We start from the raw sequence: 21,201 nt of genomic DNA, 5'->3' as shown, positions 1-21,201 counted from the left end.
GATTGGCTTCCCTTCTATTTAAGCTCAGTACTCTCACTTACCCTTTATCAGTCCGTCATCGAACCTCTGCCCCGCAAGACTTGGGTTTTGACTCTGTTCGGTTTCTTGCCTGTGTTTCCTGCCCGGTATCATTCCCGTCTAGTCTGTCCTGTTTAATATTCCTCTCCAGTTTCGCTATCAATCCTGTCCGTCCCGTCCTGTATCGACCCCATCTTTCCCATATCTGCCCGTGCGATTGATATCGATCTCGTCAGCCTCTGGTATACTGTCATTCCACGCCAGACTGCTGCCTTATGTCTTCTGCCCAACGATCGCCGAATCACTGGTGTTTGGTTTAACGTGCATGACGGCCCCATTTCCCGTAAAATAAAAGCTTGTGTGAGAATTGTCACGCATTTGGGTTCTCTTCCTGTTCCGGTTCTTGACACATACATATTGAGCAAAAATATATGTAAAAAAAAAAACCCTATCATTTTGAGAAATCGGAGTATACATTAGGGATTAGCGAGGATAGCTATCAAAAGATGGCTAACTGGCAACGCCGTTGCCAACCATTCATTTCGTATATCAAAAAACTTGGTCACGTTGTATCCTCCTAATTTTTTCTGTTGTTGTGAGTGCAATGACATTATATTAAGTGATTAAAGTAAAACAAATATATAAAAAAGTAGCTTGCAGGCGTATACTATAAACAGAGGTGACACACACACACAACTTTGTTCTGTATTCACAGGCCTACAATATATTAGTTTAGTTTTTCAATATAATACACAAAACTGTTTTGCTTCACCTCGCTTCACTCGTCGAAGTCTCGCGAATCCCCGGGTGTTGATTTGAGCACACAAACGAAATGCAAAGCGCCCTCCATCTTCAAAACAAGTGTAGCTAAATCCAAACTGTGGTAGGGTTTTACTTTCTGTACCTGGCACATAAGTCAACATTTTTTATCAACTTGACACTTAATGTGCTAACAGGCTAACACACAAATATTAGCTGTTATGTTTAAAGTTGAGCTTATAAAAACCTTATTTAGCTACGTTTATGGCCACACAGTGATGAATTTACAATAGGACAATAACAACAAAATAATACAACAAAAATTGTGCTAAACCTCTTTACTCCTGTTTTTAATAGTGAAGACTGCCCCTCTACTGTTCCGGAGGGTCAACAAAACACCAACATATCAATTGTAAATCTGCAAATATTACATACAAAATTAATGCAATCAAAATATTCACAAATTAATCAATTTTTATTTAAAAAGAATTGTATTGCTTTTTCGCTTTCAATTTGATCTGGAACTTAGCAACTACAGCCCCTTTAAGACTATCACGTCAGAATAAAGTCTCAAAATAACAAGAAAAAGTCACATTGCAGATATTTTGAGAGAGAAAAAATTCAAATGTTCCCGTTATTTTTCTATTTTAAAAATATGATTTTGCGCCAGGGCAGCACGGCAGCGCAGTGGTAAGCGATTGTGCGGCACAGTTCATGTCATAGGATCCTGTCGTGGGTTCAAATCCAGCTCCAGACTTCCTGTGCGGAGTTTGTATGTTCTCCCCGTGCTTGCATGGGTTTCCTCCAGGCACTCCCACATTCCAAAAACATGCATTTCAGGTGAATTGGCCGGTCTAGATTGTCCCTAGGTGTGAATGAGCGAAAGAGTTGTCTGTCCCTGTGTGCCCTGCGATTGGCTGGCAACCAGTTCAGGGTGTCCCCTGCCCACTGCCCAGAGATGGCTGGGATGGGCTTCAGCCCCCCCGCGACCCTAATGAGGATAAGCGGTACGGCTAATGAGATGAGATTTTGCGCCATTTTAACTGTTAACTAAAAAAATATCAGATATGACCGATTTAAGGTTAAACTGCCGACTCTGTTGTTGTGTTTTCTATAATTATTTAACAATTATAAACAAAAAATCATAATTATGAAAAATGCCATGTTCATTGCTCAACAGTTTAAGAACATTTTGCTGTTTATGTACCTTGCTACTACAACACTTTTACACAAAATGGATAAGGCATTTCAACAAAAACAACTGTATAACACCAAAAATGCACTGATCAAAATTAGAGAAAGCTTTTACGTGCCTCCCACTTAATGGTGCAAATCTAGCACATGGTGCTTATTTCCTTGTCAACCCTTATTTGACTGCCATGCTAACTGCTAGTTTCACTGACTTTGCAAGCTGGTGGGCTGTTCTAAAGTGACTGAAAGCCTCAGACAGCAGGTTGTCCAGAAGAAATCGAAGGAATGACCATATCAGCCATAGCAAGACAAGTTGATTGTTCCTAATCTGTGATTTCAATATAGAATCTTTAGAAAAGTACAAACTCATTCAAGTCGCTGGTCGTCCACAGAAGACAAATGCAAGAAAGGACGGGTAACCAGAGGATGTCAGTGGGTAATCGTTTCCACACTGCATGTGGAATAGCTCGCCAGTTCAGTACTGAACATGATAAGCGTCTGTCATACAATGCCTAGCCATTTTAGAACAAACCTCATTTGCTATTTATCTATCTACCCTGGCAATATCCGTTGAGAGGGGTGACCGACAGCAAGACTCTTCTGTTCAACAGTAGGGCCCGAAAGCTTTCACTGGTTTACCCCAGCCGCATCATACAGGTGCCCTGCCCATCCCTTAGAACACGTCTAGACATCCCACTATCCTTTTACATCTCTCCACTCATGTCCTGTGGTGAGGGGCCCGCTTTCCCTGGGAGGTGTGAGAATTCTTCCACCATGGTCCGCTGCGTGTCGTAAGCAGGGTTGGGTAGGGTTACTTTAACTGGATTACTTTCAATTACTTTTGGATTATTCCAATACCAAATATGCTAATAAAATACAAAAGAAACTAAATATGAATAAAATTATGACTCACAACACGTGGTAAGCTTTCTCTCCTGGCTTTGATCTCTGGCAAAACTAACATAAAATGCGACAGAAACAAAATGAAAATAAATCTAAACAGCTTGCCAACATCATTTTTGCCGTTCCATGTATTCCGTTACTCCCCAAGCCTGCAAAAAAATTAGTAATTTTATTCATATTTAGTTTATTTTGTCTTTTATTGGCATATTTGGTGTTGGAGTAATCCAAAAGTAATTGAAAGTAATCCAGTTAAAGTAACCCTACCCAACCCTGGTCGTAAGAGGCGACTAAAGTGGAGGGAGCGAGGCGGACTGGGGATCCTCTCCTTTCTATATCTCTTACCTAAAAGACAGCAAGGCAAAGAAAGGGGAGCAGGAGACCAAAAGGTCTTGCAAACCCTAGTTATAGGGTCATTAAATGTGAGAGGATGTGGAAGTAAAGCGACTGAGTGAAAGAAAGAGGAGATCGGAAGGATGATGACTAAAAGGAAGGTTGATGTGTTAGCCTTGAGCAAAACAAAGATGAAAGGAAAGGGTGAATTACAGCTTGGAGGTATGTTTGTTAGAAGGTCTGGAGTTACGGGTGGACATGCTAGAGAAGGAGTGGCTGTGCTTGTGAGTGAGAAATTAAAGGAAAAACTGGTGGAGTGGAAAAAGCTATCATCTCATTTGCAAAAACGAAAAAAAATGTCAAAAAGCCAGCATGAACTTTGCAGAGGAGCATGTTGTGTGGACAATGGAGAACTGGTGCAGAGTTTACATCAGTGATGAAAGCAAATTTAATTTGTTAGGGACGCATAATGACACATTGGAGAAAGACTAAACCTTAAGTGTGTAAAAAGTCAGTGAAAGGTGGAAGAGAAAGTATCATGGTTTGGGACATGTTTTCTGCAGCAGGAGTTGGGCTTATTGTACAGCTACATGGCCAAGTGAATGCAAATGTGTGTGAGAACCTTCTTCAACAGCACATGGTTTACAACTTGCGTTCATCGCCCAACCAACAAAACGGGTTAAGAATTCTCTTGAAGGTGAAAACATTGAATTAATGCCATGGCCTGCCCAGAGTACTGATCTCAACCCAATTGAGAACCTCTGGAAAATCCTTTGTAACAAAATTATGGTCAAGAAACCTACTACAATCACAGAACTGTGGAGGAGGCCGGAAGAAGAACAGAACAAAATCACACCAGAGCAGTGTGAGAGACGAGTGCTATCCCAAAATGTGCTATAGTCATTCACAGCGGAGGCCTGTACACTTCTTACTAATTGCTGACTGTTGTAACCTTAATTCTTTTTACAATGGCAACATAACTGTTGTCGTCTTATTTTGATCAGTGAGTTTCAGAAAAATATATTTGTTTCCAGTCATTTTATGAAACAAGTGTTGTAGTACCATGATATTAAAAACAATAAAATACCATTTAACTGTGAAACTTGTATAAGTTGTTCTCCAATTTTGATGTACAGTGTATTTAATGCTTATATGTAACCACATGCTGCAAGTTGATTACAGATAGTTGTCGTTTTACAGTGAATGAACAAATGTCAAAATAATCCTACATCTTTTTCATGGCCAGACTCAAGTATTTTTTTTAATGATTGCAAAGCCAATTTTCCAGTTTTCCCTGTACCATTAAAAGAAGAAATTCAGTGTGGCTCAATCCAGTTTATTAAGGTCAATTTGATAGCTCCTTAGCCAAATATTAAACCAGCAGCTATCATTCACTGAATGGAGCATAGAAAATGAAAAATGAAATGAATTTCATTAGTGTTTGCTGCCTTCTCCGTTTGGTCTATGTTGTATTTTTTTTTTTTTTTTTTTACCGACAGCTTCTAGGGAAGAAGAAATCCAATGGCAAGGCAAAGCCACCAGAGCAAGCGTGTCAGCGAATTTTCAAACAGACTTGTTTTATGTTTCTTCCTTTATCTCGTGATCTATCGAGTCAGGCTGCTGAGAAACATGGCAACAGTTTCAGGCATTTACAAGCACTTCACCCAAAATTGCAGCACCCTCGGGATCCTTGCGAGGATATGCCGTTCAGATAATGGCGATAAATATGAATAAAAAATAAGAATAATACAAAAAATAAATCAATCATTCACTAATAAATGATTCCATAATTTGAATTTGAGTGAGTTACACTTACATTAAATGGGCGTCAAACAATCACCCAAGGGGCCGCGATTGGCCCCTGCACTGTGAGTTTGATACCACTGTTCTCGATCAATGTTTCATCTCTAGGCAATTTTGGGAATTACATGTTTCTGTATAGTTATATTACTTGTTTTGAAAGTGATAAGAATATGAGATTTCCCTCTTCAAATTGTTAGTGATCATAACAAGAGAGTGCGTAGAGAAAGGCCTTTAGAACAGGTTGGACTTTCTTATCTAAATGCTTCTTTATGTGCCTTTCCTTGCACGTTCAAAATCCATTGATGTCTTCTCTCTTTATTTCGAGCAGCTACTACACTTTAAATTGATAACAAATGTATTGTAAAAGTTTTTCTCCTTCTTCAAATTGTGACTTTTTTTTCTTGAAACCTGAACTTTTTCACCCGGTACCAACTACCAATATTCTTCTCTCCCACGAAACCAGTTTGAAAAACCTTCGTTTTCTCCTTCATCTGACTTTCTTCGGCCTTCTGTCTCTGTCCAGGTGCTTGGCAGGCATTAAGGCTTCTTTACACATTGCTTCATTTTGCAATAAAAACAATTTTGATATTTTTTGGAATCCGGTGAACTTAGGTCGAAAAAGTGAATGTGATGGAGTGTAGTGCAAAAGAACTGCTACGAGGTTTGAATTCAGAGATGGCCAAAGTTTTTCAGTTGCGGGCCACATCAGGCTAAAAAAAATGGCAAAAGGGGTAGCCCAAGAAGAATTGTTGATTTGATATTTTTGATAGTTTTGAAAAACATAACTCAGCAATACATGAGTGGGAAAGACAATGTACTTTAGGCCTTTTCAATTTCTCATATCATCGCTACTATTTCAAAAAGATGTATCACCATTTTAAGCGTTATTTTTCCATTTTCAATATTCCATTCATACAAAAATGTTTTTAAAAATGAAGAAAAAAATGGTCAACATTTGTTTTTAGAATAGCCGTGATTACATGCAATTCTAATTAAACCGGCATACATCCACATGTACCTTTTCTCCGGACAATAAGTCGCACGTAAAAACCCCAAACTGTCCAAAAATTGGAATGTGCACCTTATGACCAGTTGCGTCTTATAATACACTGGATGAAGTTGGAAATGCAGTTACAATGAAATTAAACTGCATACTGTAACTGTTCCGCCTTTGAGAAACATACAGTGGTCTTCAAATGCTATTTTGTGGTTAATATGTTAAAAATTTGTTAAAATTAATTTTAGTCATGAAACCATATGTCGTAATTTTAATTTATCTTCGATGGAATATATTATTTTGATTCCATGTATTTAGGAGAGGAGTAACAGAGCCAGCATGAGACCGTTGATGAAAAATAAGCACTTACTGTACACTTTTTTCCTCATCACCTTCTTTTGCCCTTTCAGCTGTACTCACAACACTTTAAAGAAAAATGTATCCCAGTAGATTTTTCTCTGCCTTCAAAATGTTACACAGATGTCTAAGTGTCATTAAAAAGAGCTGTAGAGCGCGCAGTGAGCGGTTTTGAGCAGTGAGCGGTCTCTAGTGTTAGCCTCGGGGAATGCTCTTTTCTTGGATTTTCCATGCTATGAGTGCGAGATTTTGGTTCCAAATAAATCTCGTATATCAAAATTATCATGTTTAGAGGAGCTCGTAATTAGAGGTATGACCGTATTATTATTAACATTTGGCGGGCCGGATTAAAATGCCTGCATGTGGCCCGCGGCCTGTAGTTTGCCCACCCATGTTCTAATCCCTAAAAGTACCTTGAATAGTGATCATGTTCTGTTATAAAAAATACTATGAATCTGTTCAAAGGCTAAGATTTGTAGAACAGACGTCTTACTGGGGTGAGGAGCAAAAAAACAAATGAAATGTGTTTCCTAACTCCGCTGCGGGACGGAGTTTTCATCCTGGCAGTTTTCCAGAAGTTCGTCCTCGGAAAAGCTAATGTGAAGGCGGGTTTCATCAGCGGCCGGTTGCCCCCCGGCAGAATCGGGGCTCCTGTTGGAGTGTGGGCTGCCAGTCAAGTCGGGGCTGCCAGTCAAGTCGGGGCTCTCAGTCAGGTCGGGGCTCCCCTTGGGGCCATTCGAGAACTCGTCCCTCAAGGGTGAGAGCACCGACTTGATCTCAGACGGAACACCCGAGTCGTCACTGGCCGAACAGGAGCTGCTGAGCGATTGGAAGTCGGCCGAGGACAGCGAACCTGCCGGCCCTTCTGTGAAGATGAGAAGGCTGTCGGGACGGGACAAGAACTGGTCTGGAGGGCCCGGGGCGGTGTCTTGGGTCAAGGCTAGGGACAGGGTCCGGCTGGCTCGCTTCCGGTTCAGGGAGGCGGGTGGAGGCTCCAGTTTCGGGACGTGAGCTTGATACCTGATAACGACAGAGGTTGCTATGTTAGGTTACAAAGTCTTAAAGGGACGGTGTGTAGAATTTAGCCCCTCTGAGTGGTAAAAAACATCATTAATTTAAAAGAAACTAACATTGATTCGAATCAAGATATGCCATGTGCATTTTTTTTAAATAAACGTAGGTGGAGAAATCAGATTTTTTTTGACAGAATATGAGGACCACCGACAGGTAGCTGACACAGAGTTTGTGCACCTTTATTCATGACCAAATTCAAGCACCTTTTCAGGACTTACAAACCCAATTTCTCAATTTCTCCAGTGCCGATAAAGAAAGAAATCTGGTGTGAGTAATGTATTTTGAAGACCCATAAATATATCTGCAAAGTACATTTGCAATGTTTAATATTGCGTGGGCATTTATAAAGAGATATGATTTTTATATTTTGCTTATATGGCCGGTAGCATGGCGACTCGATGGTTAGTGCGCAGCCCAATGGTGCAGAGGTCCAGGGTTTGATTTCAGCTACCAAAGCCTCCCTGTGTGGGGTTTGTATGTTTTCTCCGTGCTTACGTGGATTTCCTCTGGGCACTCCGGTTTCCTCCCACGTTCTAAAAACATGCATGGCAGGTTAAATGGCCAGTCCAAATTGCATATACCAGTAAGTGTGAATAAGCGTGTGGCCCTGTGATTGGCTGACAACCAGTTTGGGGTGTCTCCTGCCCACTGGGATGGGCTCCAGCATCCCCCAAGTGAGGATAATCAGCGCTGAAACTGGATGTGGTTGAACAGTTGGAGTAAATTGCCGATACATTTGTTTTGAGACAAATCTCCCCCTTATAGTTTTTGGGTGAATTATAATATGTAGCCTACATTTTTAGTAATCTAAAACCAATCAGGCACAGTGCTTGGTCAGCATTCAGTAGAGACATACTGTAATTCCATAAAAAAAATGTATGCACAGGCAAATAAATAATAGCTTAGAATCAAGTAAACATTTTTTATCCCTTGAAAACTAAGAACAGGTTTATTAGCAACATTAGAACTGCAAATAAAACAACTATGTGCATTTTGTTAAGAACATTCCGTGGTCAACTCCAAAAGTATTTAAAGATTCTCAACAGTTTGAAATCAAATAGTTTTGACAACTAACGTTTGTTTTTTGGACAGAATGCATTCAAACTCAAATAAGTTTGTTATAGTCAGGCATAACGCTCAAGCTCTCTTTTATTGTGAAATACATGCGTATAATATGTACAATGCATGTGATCAAAACAGTATAGGCATGAATGTTATTTGAATCCTACCAAGGCGAGTCACACCATTTTGTTAAAATGTCTGATGTGTTTCATTTTAATTGTTCGTACATTACTAAGGCAATGCTATGAAACCGAGGTCTGCTTTGCAAGCGTGTATTTATATTGGCCCATCTATCCACACACTCCCATACATCATTCTAGAAATACGCATGCGTACTTGATGTTGACGCTGTCATTTCAGTATGTTACTGCACCAGACAAAAACAGTTTTGCGCATGGGCGATTCTCAGCAGAGATTATATTCATGTGAAGATGCCTCAATCTGTTTGAAAAAGCGTGTCCAGCAACAATAGTTGACAATGGAATTCATTGTCGACAATTTATATTTTTGATTTCCGTGGAAAACGCCGACTAATCGCTGCAGCTATGTCAAAAAAATGCACAATGTCCCTTTGATAAGAACAGTTAATATGTAGTTATTAATTTGACATTATAAAAAAGCTAAATTAGAATTTAGCAATTTTAGTTTAAAAATAGAAATCAGGAAAAATCTATATTATTCACATAGAAGAGTTGTTTAATCAATCGTTACACTATGAGTTGGCAACTATGTTGATAGACCACAGTGGCGGGCCATACATTTCACAACTAGGCCTTCAGCAGTTCTACGTCTGAATAAATCCAACCTTCAAGTATTTTATGGTGATAAAACATTGACTGCAGCTAGAGCTGCAACACATATAAAAAGCATCAATAATCGTTTTTATTTGCGCACAAAATTCATCCTCCTGTAGTTCTAATGAAGATTTCAACTTCTCTGTTGTACAGATCCCCATCAAGAAGTTATTTACTTTAGCCATCGGAGCTAATGCTGAAGGTCGAGCCTGTCCTGCCGTATTTCTGGCATAAGTTTTTTTTTCCAATTTAGGGCTGAAATCGTTTAACAGAATCAGTGGACTAAGGGATTTCCTTTTACTCATATTTTCGTTGTGATCCTGCTGTTACCGCCCGTAGCCAATCATTGTTTACGAAACCGCTAACGTTTTGGTACGCCTTTTGGAGGGCCATTGTGTCGCCAACTTGAAATCGGATTGGCTAACCCAACAGTGCTCTCGACACTTATTTTACGCCTCAGGATCTACTGAAATGATTCTGAAGACCTTTGCGTATATTTCTGACACTCGCAATAAGTAATGGCTGAAATGTGATTAGTTAAATGTTTTAATATGAAAGCAAACATCTGGGAGCAGCACAACCAGGGGAAAACCAATGAAAGGAAGCTGAGAGACAAGTCTTCATGGACAAAATATAATTAACATCACACGACGATTCATACATTTTTTTAGGCCAGCAGAGAAGGCCTTTAAGGCCCTCACGGCCCACTACTGATAAACCATTAGTTGAGAGGAATAGATTCATTATTGTCTTTCTATTTGTATGGTTTAAAGGAATAATCTACATTAACATCAATGCTAATATATATATAAGCCTGTCAATGACGTTTCAGATTAAATGTTAGCATTATGGTGACAGGCTGTTTAGCCTCACATTGTAAGATTGGTGCAGGCAAGACTCTTCTTTTGATCAATGTAAAGTGATTTTATGTCACAACATAGCTTCACCCTAGAACGATATACACAATTTACAGTAATGAGGCGCTAACGAGCCTTGCTTCCCCGCGCGGCATCGCTTTCGCAGACGCTAAAGCGCTCAGGCTTGCTGTCATTTGGTCTCCTGGGAACCAACTTGGGAAATCGAAGTCAGGGAAACACACATTTGCTCATTAAAGATCACCAAGAACACAGAGAAGGTCTGTGTAAACCTCTGGTGGAGGTTGGATCATTAAGATCCAATTGGTTGTTCCCATGTCCCTCACGTATGACACAAAATCATGGGAGGTCGAGCTTTCAATTACTCCGCAGCCAAACTATGACTATGACCTTTGACTTCCCCATCATTAAAATACCTGAACAAATTTTGGAACTTTTTTTACTCGCTGCCACCATCTCCTGGCTTGTTTCATCATAGCAGCTACAGTAAAACTTATTCAAGATGCGCATGCATTTCTTAGATGCATTTGAATAGACTCTTCTTTTTTTCATCTTTCTTGGGGTTTGGGCTGGCATTTGGACTCAATTGAAGTAGGCCTTTTTTTTACTTTTGCCATTTTTATAATACACTAACAAATAGAAACAAAAAAAAAAACCCGCAAGGAAAAGCATGACTCTCAGCATTCTCCCAAACCCCCATTCCTCCTACTTTATGTATTCCGCCCCAAACAGCTTTGCTAAAAGTACGATAAAAGCAGATAGGCTCGGTGGAAAAGAATGAGTTGGGCATTGTTAACACATACTTATTAGAAAAAAAAAATTCCCGTATTGATTTCTGTATAACCCACATTCGTGTACTATGGGCACTCCTGATTTTTGGATGAAAAATAGGTATAAAACTTCTTCTCAGCTCCAGGCATTGTAGGTCACAAATGTTGTGTCAAAAATGGTCACAGTGGGAATTGAATCTTGATCTTGGCAGTGCCAGTATTATAGATGACACAGGAAACGGCACTTGATTTTATCTCATAATCACACTATTTTAACTGGCAGAACTACGTTAAATGTGTGAAGCCATTTTTGAATTATTTATTGACACTGAATTGGACTTTAAAAGACATTGAATAAATATATAATAGATCCTATATTTGGTATTGTGTTCATAGTTTACTTTGTCAAAAAATATTTTTAACATGGCACCGAGTAAATATACTGTGATGATGAGATAAAATCCAAAGCCTTTTCATATGTCATCTATACAGCTAATGATCTAGTGGGTTTGATTCTTGTTGCATCCAATGTTTTATGATTTTCAGTGATATTTTTAACTGTTCAATCATTGTCCAAATTCAGGAATGTACTCCCGTTAAACCTTGTGTATAGCATGCACCCAAACTGAGATACTTTTGGGTACACAAAAATGCACATTATATATAAATAAATACGGTAACTGCCAACTTGTTTAAGGACACCTCAAACGACGCACCCCACCTTTAAATTATACCCACTGTAAAAATCCAGACTCAGAAGTCACTTTCTACAACAGTTATGTTCCTCACCACTTTAAATCCAGTGACCCCTCTATGTACAAACTACTCATTTATGAGAAATATGAGATGTCTTTCGAATAAAAATCTTGCCGACATATAAGAGAAAATCCAAGTTGCAAAAATTTCCTTACGTTACCACTAGAAGGCCAAGTGCTTGAGACTGATTCCCGGCAGCATCAGCTTCTCCAAGTCAGCCCGTGCGTTATCCCGCAATAAAGACCTGATCCCGCACTATCGTGGCTTTTTTAATTTATCGCATTTATCATCTCTTGTTCTCCCTTACTCTTCCCGTACCTCTCTCCCTCACTCCTCTTCTACAACGCATACACCTTCATTAGGAACCACCAACTTCCTCCATAGTAGGTTCTCATGATAAACTCACATTTTTTTAATGTAATCTTATTACTCTATTTTTATGTTCAATTACAATATGAATGTGTTTTGAGAGATTAGTATTTTTTATAGCTATTTAGGGGTTAGCATGGATGATTTAGGGAGGCCAGGAATGGATTGGCTGGTATTCTGTTTTGTTTTTTTTTTTAAAGAGAAAATGAGGTCAGGATACAAAAGGTTCTAGATACAAGCTCGATCAGGGAATGAATTGATTTTGTATGGATTTATTCCAATTGAAGTGAATTTGTACTTTTGGCCATTGCAATGAGTTTAAATTGAAGGAGTTTTTATTTGTAAACAGTAACCAAAATAACTGATAATCCAACTCACAAAATTTAAAAACATTTTAGGAGCAGTAATAATTTCTAAAATATGCTAAAAAAATCTCCGTGTGTCAGCAAATTGCATTGTGTCGCAGTTTGGACACCCCATTTGATAAAAGTATTCGCAGGAACTTTCATATCTCACCAACGCAGTTTATTTAAAAAAAACAAACCATTAAGTTTCCTCAAGATGTTACAGAGTTAAAAGGAAAAGTTCAGTTCACCCAAAAATCTTATATGCAAGTCTTGAAATTAACTTACTTGAAATTAATCGCCCCTAAAAAAAACAACAAAACTTGTTGACATGATAATTCGATAATACAGTATATTTACAAAAAGTAGAAAACCTATTACTTTCTAAATGATTTAGAATATCAGCTTGTTAGCATTGTTGCATATTATATTGTTAGCATAGCCATCCAGTTTGACGTTGTTTGTTAGCATTTGCCAGACAGTCATTTTGCATTTGTCCTTTGTTGCGAGTGCTTTCTGCAAGTCTTAATTCATTAATGTGGTTCAATTCAACAACCTAATTTTTAACTTGTTCTTGCCTCCTTCCAACCTCTATTTTCACTCGCTCACCATTTTTTTTTGCTACATGATAACAGTTATTAGTCACGATGTTATTGCCTGGCAAGCCAGGATATTAAAAACGCGCATTTTAATATCTTGCCTGATGTTTAAGCACAAACACCATGAGGTTATTGGGTTCCCAAAGTTGACGGTGAGTTCATCATTATTTATTGGTGGAAATAGAACAGAGAAACAGCTTTCACGGTCTGGGAGCACATTAGATTAGGGGTGAAAAAACTACTGCGTTTTAATCTGGCCCGCATACTGAAAATGGTAAAAATAGAATTGCTAACATATGTATGGTAAAAAAAAGTATAAATGATAAATATGTGGGCAGCACGACGGAGCAGTGGTTAGCACGTGTGCGGCACAGTTCTGAGGTCATGAGATCGAACCTCCTGTGTGGAGTTTGCGTGTTCTCCCCGTGCTTGCGTCGGTTTCCTCTGGGCACTCTGGTTTCCTCCCACATAATTGGCCAGTCCGAATTGTCCCTAGGTGTGAATGAGCGAGCAAACTGTCTGTCCCTGTGTGCCCTGCCACTGGCTGGCAACCAGTTCAGGGTGTCCCCTGCCCACTGCCCGAACATAGCTGGGATGGGCTCCAGCACTCCCGCGACTATACTGAGGATAAGTGGTGCAGATAATGGACGGATGGATGGATGATAAGTATGTGTGTTTCAAATCATTTGTTCATTTTATTCATCAAGATTTTTATTAAATGTCATGCAATAAAAAAACACTTCTGAACAAGCCCGATTGCATTGTTATTTTTTCCAATGCAAATGATAAAATTTAGTGCAAATATATATATATATATATATATATATATATATATATATATATATATATATATTTTGTAAATTAATACATTTATTCATGAATTTTCAATGTTTCAAAACCAAATATATCAAGGGCGTCAAAGTCGAAAGCACATAGGAGCAAATTAAAATGTGAGCTACAAGGCAAAGGGACTTTTCGAATGTTCTTTAAAACTTTTAATTGACGCATAGTCTTGTGAACCTAATTGAACCTACTAAAAACTCAATATAATAAAACATTGACTTAAAATAGATTTATAAATGCCATTACTGAAACATGAATCTTCCATGCAACGTAAAACCTAAAAAAGAGTAATATTTTTGAATATAGTTTGTAAAATGTACGCACTGCAGGAAGTAGCTTGCAAATCATACTGTGGTCTGGTTTTGATCATGAATCAAGGTTTAACGTTCGAGCTTGTCACGGTCGCCTTGGTGACCAGTCTGCCCCGCCCCCTGGGCAACAGCTGAAAGCAGTTCCACTAATGGTGGGTCTGTATTTAAGGCTGCATGGTGGGCTCTGCGGTTGCGGGTTCATTAATACTCATTATTCACAATCCCGGTCTGTTATGCCTTGTCCTGTTTTAGTCTGTTATGCCTTGTCCTGTTGAGTTCGTGCCGGAGGAACTCTGTATTGTTCTGTTTTGCCTCGGAGTATTGGGCGACTTTTATTTTATTAAATAAAACCTATGGATCGTCAACGCATTTGAGTTCTCCCTTCATGCCTCCTGCCTCCGTTCTGGTCCGGTCACCTTCCACGCCACCACGCCTCGTGACAGAGCTGGCCTTTACTTTGACTTATGAATTAGATTAAATAGTCCCTTTACAAAAAAGTATACACTTAATTATTCTCTCCACGTCCATCTGTCAGTGTATAAAGGACTTTTTAACAGATTGTCCACAATCCATCAAGATATGTATCACCACCATCACTCACACTCAGCAACGGTTCTCCACACGAGTGTGTATCAAGTCCCCTTCTCTTCACTCTACACTTTCGACTGCACCCAGATCCATCCCTTAAATAGCAGCATCAAGTTGCTGATTACACTATCGCGGTAGGACTCATCTCTGGGGAAGATGAGTCAGACTACAGGGATGAGGTCAAAAGACCAGCGGTGTGGTGTTTAGAGAAAAACCTCCCACTGAGCACCACAAAAACAAATGAGAATCAGCCCTGCTTCAGATCAACGGGGACAGCGTGGAAAGGGTCGACACCATACGATTCCTGGGGGTGCAGATCTCCGAGGACCCCTCTTGGTCAGCTAACACCGCAGCAGTGATGAAGAAAGCCCAGCAGTGACTCCACTTCCTGAGAGTGCTCATGAGGAACAACCTGAACAAGAATCTGCTGGTGGAATTCTACAGAGCCACCAAAGAGCGCATACTAATGTACTGCATCACGGCGTGGTACACAAGATGCTCTGCAGAGGACAGGAAAACCTTACAGAGGATTATAAACATGACCCAAAACATCACCGGCTGCCCCCTGTCAGGCCTGGAGCACATTGCCAGCTATTGCTTCCTCAGCAGAGCTGAAGACATCTTGAAAGACTCATTACACTCCAGCAACAGTCTTTTCGAACTGCGACCATCAGGCTCAGGGTTCAGATCCCACAAGGCTCGAACAAACAGACTGAGGGATAGCTTATTTCCTAAAGCTAACAACACACTAAACCACTAGGTTTTAAGTGTAATATCCCAATTCTAAGTGCAACATCCAAGTTGTGTATAATTCTTTTTTATTTCATTTTATTACATTTTACATGTGAATAATTTATATTCCGTGTGATTACTTTATATTTTTCTGTTTACTATTTTTTTATACTTTGCCAACTGGAGTGCATCCCTAATTTTGTTGTAGCAAGTTGCGATACAACGATAATAAAGGTGATTCTGATTATAACCTGTGCATGTAAATGTAAATGACAAAAATTAGATAGGCTTAAATTATCTTTTTTCCTCATCTATTGCAGAGGATTCAAGACTGTATCTGCATGTACAGAAAAAAATCAAACACAACAATCTGCCATTATTTTCACCCCTGCCCGTATGCTCATTTTTTGGACTTAATGTGGCCTACAATTGAAAACGTTTGCCTATCACTGTGTTAGATGTTATGTGATACTCACATAAAGGAGGAGGAAGAGGAGGATGAGGAGGAGGGATGGCGGAGAGAAGAAAGAGGAGAAAAAATAGGATGAGGAGCGAGGCGAAGGATTGTTTGGATTGAGTTAGAGGAGCAATAGGACGAGCAGGACGGAATCCTCGGACCTGACAAGAAGAGGTGACAGGAATTTTAGATATGGAAAGTAATAATGTAGAGAAAAGGAGGGGGTCTAATCCTTTTTATTTGAGGGTCATGCAGAAATGAATGGAAGGACAAGGATCACTTAATATTTAATTCATGAACTATAAGCCCAAATATATCACATTTATTTCAGTGATTCAGGGTGAGAAAGAGTTTAATGTCATTAAACCTACCTGAAAAATACCCGAAAAATATTTTCTTAGATTTAATTGAAAACAGAATAAAACGGCCCCTATACATAGGAGTTTAATTCGTCTCCGGATTGAGCTTGTGTCTAGAATTTCTCGTATCTCAAACAAATACAACCTGGAGGAGTAAGGGCAGAGCGAGAAGAGTAAAGGAGCACGAGAGACGATAAATGCAACCACAACACAAGAGCGCACAGCTTTTTGAGTGACCTAATGCAACTGATTTTTCTTTTGTGCTTCAGTCACTAAAGGTGGCCCGCAGGCCATGAGTTTGACACATGATGTTTAAAGAAAATGCGACACTTGAACAGGATGCCATCTGATTGCAGAGTCCCGAAGTTGCAGTGTGCTTTATCGCGCTTGGATTTACACCCTTGTAAAATGAAAAACATTTTGGCAGTGGGGAAGAAAAAAACAGGGCCGGTAGCAGGGGAACATTTTCCCTCACTGGAGCTTTCGACTTTAAGGGGATTAAAAGCTCATTAAAAAGTAATTACACACTTGATGTTGGTGTGGTGGAGCAGAAAACGCAAGAATTTAAGGTTTCAGGACAGTTAATGGAGATTAAATGTTGACTAAATGCTTTTTTTGTGTGGAAATAGTCACGATTGAATCCATCCTGTCGTTTTATTGAGCGCATGCCAGAATCTTTGCAAGATCATTAGGAAGGCTGTGCACATCAAACTCAAATGGGGATTTATACCATATCCCTAATTTCCTTGTACACAATCTAGGGAACATTGCAACTTTAGACATCCTCTCCCGCTGTTTCCACAGGACACAAAAAGGACAGAAAGTCAATAAAGGAATGTATTAGGTTTGGTCTGTTTATCTGTCGAAATAATGAATGATGTAAAACATTTGTCTTCAGAATTGTGCTAAATGATTTAATTTGAAGGGAGTATTCTAACCTGACAATGAATCCTGATCTAATCATTTTCATTTACCAATGCAGTCTCAAATTACAAAAGTCGTCTTTCTTCTACCCCACCCAAAAAGACTATGGGTCTCTAAGGGCGGCGCCCAGCCGGTCACTGAAGGTTCATTTCTAACTAGCTCTCAGTTCTGTTGGGGTGCAGAGATGTACAAACAGCTTCTCGGTGCACAAGCTAGCCATCCTTTAAGACCTTTTTATTTTTTTAATTTTGTTTAATTTTTCCCATCCATGCACTGCTTTTGTACATGCTAACGCATGCTGCCAGAAGTCGACTTTCGGTGAAAAAGAAAGACCCATCATTTTGTTGCCTTTAGTTTGGGTTTAGCTGCCAAACGCTGTGATTCTGATCCTAGTGAGTCCATGAGACTCCATAATTGGTACCTGCAAACTTCAGCCCAAAAACGAGATTTTTTTTCCGGCTTGAGACAATGTTTTTCTATGTCAACCTGACCCATCTCCGTTGACTGGTTCTACCTACTGATTAGAATTGACCTGAAACATATTGATTGGTTGATTTATGTGATCCGGGGAATATTGATTAAGTTGAAATAACTGGCCCAGGTCATTTTTTTCTTCTCCCTCTCCATATCTCACGTGTGCCTATCTTGCCCTCTATTCCTTAATTATTATATTTAGTACCAAGAGTTAAGTTTTGCTCAATTTTCTTCTGTAGACTTGTAGCAAACGAATTCCTAGGAATATTTGAGTGTCTGTTTGAATTTTAAGAAGTCACGATTGTAGCCACACATTATATTCTGAGGTTGATCACGACGTTTTTTAGCCATTTTCCCGATAAAATAACTAAAATTTGGTCTAGTGCTCGAAAAGGGAGACTAATTTATTATATGACTTAGCGCAAACATTAAGTTAGCTTCTAACTATCACTCGTCAATCGATTATTTATAAAATTATTTATCGACCTCCTAAATATGATACATAAAAAAAATGGCCTTACTTTTTCTCTACGCTGGATGCTCTTTTGCTGGCGATGGGGACCAGCTCGTCGGACACGGTTCCATCTTTGCTGTCGGCCGCAGGAAGCGAGTAAGGGCAGCTGTCGGCCACCCCCTGCAGCAAAAAATCTGAGTTGGCCAGATCCAGAGAGGAGAGCAGGGGCCCTCCAGGAGTGGAAGTGATGAGATTCTGCAGTGTGTCTTCAAAGTGTTTCTTTAGATTGGGAGACAGAGGCTCCGGCAATGTGGTAAATGCTGCAAGAAAGTTTAGAAATATGGTTACGAAACGCAAACTTTTATGTATTTACTTATGTCATAAACAAATTTAAAATTGAAAATACAGTAAATTTAAGACTACAGGCCACTATTTTTCTATTTTTTTGTTACATTTAAAACACTTCAACTTTAAATACAGTGCTACTTAGGTATTTTTGTTTGTGGTGGCACAGATGAAAATGATGAGCTGCTCGTTTCCTCAATGACTGTTTGAAATACAAAACATCGCAGTGACATCTGGTGTCATTTATGAGACATCAGTAAAAATTTGCCTACATTATTATTTCAATACATAACAGGGGCAATAAAGCAGGTATAACAGTACTTTATAAATATTTTTACTTTTGCACCCACAAATTAAGTCCTCAATTTATACATCCAAATTGAACCACAGTGGAAGTTATCTAAGAAAAACGCTACACTTCTCCTTCCATATCATCAATGTCAACATATGGTCGCCGAAGTTTCCTTTAATCCTCAGGGAACGATAACAAGCAAATACAACACAAAAAGACATGTTGGTGTTGCAATTTGACGCTATTCTCCAAAGTATACTTGCCCCGGCGCTTTTGTCTAAAATTATAGGAATGCCAGGGAACTGGCACCCAGCAGCTGGCCCAGAACTGGTGCTAACCATGAGAATCTGACTGAGAAAAAAGTTGATGCGATGTGAGGTGATTTCTGCCCAATGCTCTTCAGAATGTCAAATTGAAGAGAATCAAGGAAAAGCGGGTAAATAGCGGAGAGTAACTGAATGTTAGCCACTCAGAATGCAGAACAAAATGCATGATGAAAATCTAGTGTTGAAATCATAAATAAATGAATCATTATATATATATATATATATATATATATATACACATACACACACACACACACACACACACACACACACACACACACACACACACACACACACGTAGTTTTTGTCCAACATGTAGCACAAGCAGTACCTTTTGATTTTGAAAGCAGCAGCACGATAACTCACCACATCCGTTGAGTGCTGTCTCCTGGCCGCCCGTGGACTCTGCCTCCAGCTGCTGGAGCTGCTGCACCAGCAGGGCAAGATGCTGCAGCAGGTCGCGGTTCTGTAGGAGGAGCTGATGCGAGCGCGCTTGAGCCTCCATGCGGGCGGCACTCTCGGCCGCCATCTGATCCTTCAGCAGCTGTACCTGCCCAGAAGAATGCAAAGAAATGTAATGTAACAAACTGAGTTTAATTGACTTTATTGTCATTAATATCAGCATTGTAAAACATTGTGGGCAACGAGATTAGACATGGCACTCCTATAAACTTGTAATAAAAACTTTAAAAAGACCATCAGAATGAAAGGCAGAAAAAAAAATATTTTTACAACGTACTGCTTAGAGACTGGACTAAGTTATAATAATAGTGCAATGTTTATGAAAGAAAAAGAATAGCGCACTGTAACAATGGTGCAGTGAAAAGAAGTGCAATAACATGTAGCAGAAAAAAAACCCAAAATAAATGACAAGGTATATATTTTTACAAGAAGAAATCCGGTGTGAATCATGAAATTTGCAGATCCACAAATAAATCTGCGATTTACATATACTTTTTAATACTTGCGTGTGCAATTATCAAGACAAACAGTATGATTTTTTAGATCTTTAGAAAATGTATTATATTTATGGATCCGAACAATATGTGTGTAAATTTGTTTGAGACAAATTTCTCCTCATATAGGTGTTGGAAAGAATGACAGTCCTTTGAAGCTTACATTTTCAGTTGCAAGAATTTCTTCTCATTACAATTTACCACTGGGAAACACTACCATGATCTTTGCATGGCCCATAATAAATGTCCAGAATTAATTTAGTTGAAGTAACTCGTTACCAGGAAAAGAAACAATTTCCCTTACTTTAAAAAGAAGTTGTTGTATATAATAAAAAAATGAATTTTTCGGAGCAATATTAAAGTCAGTTAAATAGATAGTTCTTGCAGATTAAGGCAGGTTTAATCTAAGACTTTTTAAGAATTTTCAAAGCCTTTTAAAATCAAATCTAAGACCAAGTTGAAAGAAAAAGTCACAAAAGAAACAAACAAAACAAAACAAAAATCAATTTTCCTTGCACACAAATACATCATGCCTCACAGTCATCTTTCATTAATCCCGGTATCTGGGAGTGATTTACCTGTTCTGATGCACCTTTCCTAATGCACCTGTAGGAGGCGATGACGGTTCACATGACATCACCATAAAAAACACTGCAATCTCAGCTTCCTTGGCGTAATTTTTAAGTCGACTTTATTATTTAATTTTTCTTTGTTTAATGCAGGGTCCATGTAGTCAGACTGCCGGGAAACATGGTAATAATTGTAAGCATTTTCAAGCACTTCAGCCAAAATTCAAGCATTTTCCTGACCTTGAAAACGCAACATTAAAATATGAGCAATTTCAAGGATTTCAATCACCCATACGAACCCTGAAGAAAAAACAAGAATTAGGAAAATAAATAGAGATATTGTTTCCCTGTGGTGAGGGGGCCCTCTCCTTGTGAGAGGTAAGAGAATTCTCCCACCATGGTCCGCTGTGTGCCGTAAGAGGCGACTAAAGTGGAGGGAGCGAGGGGACTGGGGATCCTCTCCTCTCTATCTCTACTCCCTAAGAGACAGCAAGGTAAAGAAAGGGGGGCGGGAGACCGAAAGGTCTCGCAAACCCTAGTTATAGGATCACTAAATGTGAGAGGATGTGG

The 21,201-nt window shown here is 39.2% G+C and overlaps 1 protein-coding gene across 2 annotated transcripts in view; it reads right to left on the bottom strand.

Annotated features, from left to right (window-relative positions):
• Nucleotides 1–2,877: 2,877 nt before the first annotated feature.
• Nucleotides 2,878–21,201, bottom strand: part of LOC148350913 (carboxyl-terminal PDZ ligand of neuronal nitric oxide synthase protein) — a 47,576-nt gene continuing 29,252 nt past the window's right edge. For both annotated transcript variants that reach the window (XM_088319950.1, XM_088319951.1), the window contains 3 exons: nucleotides 19,473–19,656; nucleotides 18,211–18,463; nucleotides 2,878–7,378 (listed from right to left, as the gene is read on the bottom strand). In XM_088319950.1, coding sequence (XP_088176076.1) covers nucleotides 6,889–7,378; nucleotides 18,211–18,463; nucleotides 19,473–19,656 — 927 coding nt within the window. In that variant the 3' untranslated portion in view covers nucleotides 2,878–6,888. The remainder of the gene's footprint in view (nucleotides 7,379–18,210; nucleotides 18,464–19,472; nucleotides 19,657–21,201) is intronic.

Source organism: Urocampus carinirostris, chromosome 16, assembly GCF_059441175.1.
Source record: "Urocampus carinirostris isolate Australia breed hairy pipefish chromosome 16, RoL_Ucar_1.0, whole genome shotgun sequence".
Lineage (NCBI taxonomy): Eukaryota > Metazoa > Chordata > Actinopteri > Syngnathiformes > Syngnathidae > Urocampus > Urocampus carinirostris.
The sequence above is the reverse complement of the archived record's forward strand: the minus strand, read 5'-3'. Positions and strand labels throughout refer to the sequence as shown.